Consider the following 3,625-nt stretch of genomic DNA (forward strand, 5'->3'; position numbering starts at 1 on the left):
AGTTAAGTGACAGAAAATGTATAAAGGGCAACTTTATTAAATAAAATATTCATATGTGACTCACATGGTCTGTAATCAGTTTGATTCAATAATAATAATAATAAAAAAGAACTACACGATCGCATGGTGGAAAAGTGGTTAGAACTCTGTCTTAAGATCACTGGTTCAATCCTATAGCTGATCTGATGTAAAGACTGTTCTCCATGTGTGAATGGATGAATTGAATGTTTGTTTCTGTCAAAGAAAGTTTGAAACTGAAAGAAATTATTTTTTTAAAATGAAATTTAAATACAAGTCTAAACCATTGACCTTAGGACGAGTGACTCCGGGATTCCGGACAAGTGAAAGCTTTGACCGGAGAATTAGAGACAAGCGGGGGATTCGCGGAGAAGACAGGGAACAGCGGAGTTAAGTGACACCAACTCCGGCTTCATTCAACTCACTGGATGGACTATTAAAATGCTAGTTTGTTGTATATAAACCGACGATTATCAACATGTTTTTTGCCGATCTGGGAAGCCGCCCCGATCCCGCACACCCTTGCAACTAACTGAACTTTTTACTCACTGAGGGGGGAGGAAACGGCGTGCACCTCTGCGCTCACGCGGTTTCGTTTTTCCTGCGGATGAACTTTACTCCACGTTTTCAATGATTCGAAATCTGAGCAAGATGTACCCGGGGGTCCGCCAACAGGTAAGCCCGCGACAGTAGCATCTATTAAGTGTGTCCCAAAAGAGCAAATTAGCAGCAGCGCGCGCTTGGTGCGTAATGAGTTTAGGTTCTGATTTCGTGCCATTGCGCGCTCTGGCACAGACAAACGCGCTCTTTGTCATAGCGCTGCAGCTGTGTGTGTGTGTGTGTGTGTGTGTGAGTGTGAGAGAGAGAGTGAGTGTCCGGGACGGTCTGAGTCAAACCCCTCAAGACCACCCCTCCTCATCACAGAGACTTATTGTCGTCCCTTTCTGTGTGAGTGTGCGCGCGGTGCCACTTGGGTGACTCTCCTTCTTCCTCTCTTCCCTCGTCTGGTTCCTCTCGAGGTCCCGCTCCAACCAGGGCAGCCGGGAAAGTTCACCATCACCGAGTCCTGCGACCGGATCAAGGAGGAGTTCAAGGTTCTGCAAACCCAGTATCACAGGTGAGAGTTCAGATGCGTGGAGAAAAAAAAAATTGTTATGGAATCATGAAGTCGATGACTCTTTAAGTTAAGTGACAGAAAATGTATAAAGGGCAACTTTATTAAATAAAATATTCATATGTGACTCACATGGTCTGTAATCAGTTTGATTCAATAATAATAATAATAAAAAAGAACTACACGATCGCATGGTGGAAAAGTGGTTAGAACTCTGTCTTAAGATCACTGGTTCAATCCTATAGCTGATCTGATGTAAAGACTGTTCTCCATGTGTGAATGGATGAATTGAATGTTTGTTTCTGTCAAAGAAAGTTTGAAACTGAAAGAAATTATTTTTTTAAAATGAAATTTAAATACAAGTCTAAACCATTGACCTTAAATTAAATGAACAAGGACTAGAAATGATTATATAAAATAATAGTCTGGTGATAAAATAATAATATGTATATATTTTTTTTTAAACATTTGTTGGATGAAGGCTGGAATTTTATTTACTTCCTGTGCTCAAAATGTATTTGTATAATTCTGTTTTATAAAAAAAAACCCACTATTTTACACATATTTAACTGTTAGCTCCAGTAAATTACTTTCTTAACCCTCGTCTGTCACAGTGTACGATTTAAGAAACAACAATCAAACAGAAGAACAACAGGTCAAATCATTTTTATTTTCAGAAAAGAAAAGAAAAATACACAAAACTGTATAGTGAAGTATTTATAGAGTACCATGGTGATCTGTGCTTACACGTAGCAATTGAAGTTTTTGAGAAATCTCATGTAACAAACTTGTTTTTTTTAGTTGTTGTGATGTCAACATAAAATAAAAATCACATCATTATAATTTCATAATTAAAAAAGTTGTTTTTTTTAAAAAAAATCCATGTAAATGATCAAACCTTAAAACTTCTAAAAACACAATGAACTTCTTCCCCCGTCCCTCGTCCCGTTTGTCTCCGTCGAAATGACGCAGGTTTTTTTTCGGGTTAAAAACATCAGCCTGGCTCTGGAGGAGTCAAGCGTTTGTGTAACTACGGTTGTTAAAAAAGGATCCTCATTATATGGTGGCTTTTCTGTTGACGGTGCAGTTTGCAGTTTCCCACTCACACTGTAAGAATATGTGATGAGGTTTGCGTGGACGTCCATTGATCCATTAATTACTGTACCTGCTGAGTTAGTGTCTGTGTCTGCGGGGAAACGGCTGTGATGCAGGCAGCTCATTTAAAAAAAAAAAAAAAAAAAAAAAAAGGATGAAACAGGGGTTTTATGTTTCTTCTTACGCCGTTTCCCAAAAAATCTTGTGTACATTTGAGTAACAGCTAATGTACTGAATTTCACAAAGATGTTTTTTTTGTGTTCTTTTGCTCAGTGTGAAGTTGGAGTGTGAAAAACTGACCAATGAGAAAACAGAAATGCAGAGACACTATGTCATGGTGAGTATGTTTTCAGGGCTGCAGTCCTGACTTTACTAAGTTTTGGTTTTTTTTTTTTACATATAATTTAAAAAAAACCTACTTTTTTATGTGTCAAACCCAAGGCCTGTGGACCAAATGCGGCCCATGAGGTGATTTTGTGTGGCCGACAAGAGTTTAAAAAGTGTTTAATTACCTTATAGTAAAGTCTATCGACCAGAAAAAAATGACCACTACAACAATGCATTTCACAATGATGAGCGGTCTATCAGCAGAGATCAACTTCACCCAGAACTGGACTCACGAACTGCAGTTCTATCTGTGTTTGTCGTATGGGTTTTGTAATTTATTTGAAAAGTTTTAAAGTTTTAGTTATGATGCGAAATAATGTATAATATTCATAATAAAAAGGGAAAACATTCATTAGCACATTATGGAGTACTTATATCGATACAATTTTGTAGTTCTGATCTACATTTTATGGCCCAAATAACAAGTCAACTAAGAGTTGACTTGTTATTGTTGCAGCACCAACGTGTTCTTTTACTGGATACATTTCAATATCTCTGTGAAGTACAATGGATTTTTTTGTTTTGTTTTTCAGTATCACGAGATGTCGTGTGGACTCAACATCGAGATGCACAAGCAGGTAGGGAATCTAGCAATCCATCCATCCATCCATCTATTTATCCATCCATCCATCCATCATCCATCCATCCATCCATCCATCCATCCATCCATCCATCCATCCATCCATCCATCCATCCATCCATCCATCCATCCATCCATCCATCCATCCATCCATCCATCCATCCATCCATCCATCCATCCATCCATCCATCCATCCATCCATCCATCCATCCATCCATCCATCCATCCATCCATCCATCCATCCATCCATCCATCCATCCATCCATCCATCCATCCATCCATCCATCCATCCATCCATCCATCCATCCATCCATCCATCCATCCATCCATCCATCCATCCATCCATCCATCCATCCATCCATCCATCCATCCATCCATCCATCCATCCATCCATCCATCCATCCATCCATCCATCCATCATCCATCCATCC

General features: G+C 39.1%; 1 protein-coding gene across 4 annotated transcripts in view; it reads left to right on the plus strand.

The window, feature by feature from the left end:
- The first annotated feature begins 623 nt into the window (after nt 1-623).
- The window catches only part of LOC103397916 (transducin-like enhancer protein 4), a 33,698-nt gene continuing 30,696 nt past the window's right edge, over nt 624-3,625 (plus strand). For all 4 annotated transcript variants that reach the window (XM_017042991.2, XM_008336348.3, XM_017042993.2 and 1 more), the window contains exons 1-4: nt 624-693; nt 1,038-1,135; nt 2,501-2,564; nt 3,148-3,192. In XM_017042991.2, the coding sequence (XP_016898480.1) occupies nt 649-693; nt 1,038-1,135; nt 2,501-2,564; nt 3,148-3,192 (252 nt within the window). In that variant the 5' untranslated portion in view covers nt 624-648. The remainder of the gene's footprint in view (nt 694-1,037; nt 1,136-2,500; nt 2,565-3,147; nt 3,193-3,625) is intronic.

The sequence above is a fragment of the Cynoglossus semilaevis genome, chromosome Z (assembly GCF_000523025.1).
Source record: "Cynoglossus semilaevis isolate Cse_v1.0 chromosome Z, Cse_v1.0, whole genome shotgun sequence".
In the NCBI taxonomy this organism is placed as follows: domain Eukaryota; kingdom Metazoa; phylum Chordata; class Actinopteri; order Pleuronectiformes; family Cynoglossidae; genus Cynoglossus; species Cynoglossus semilaevis.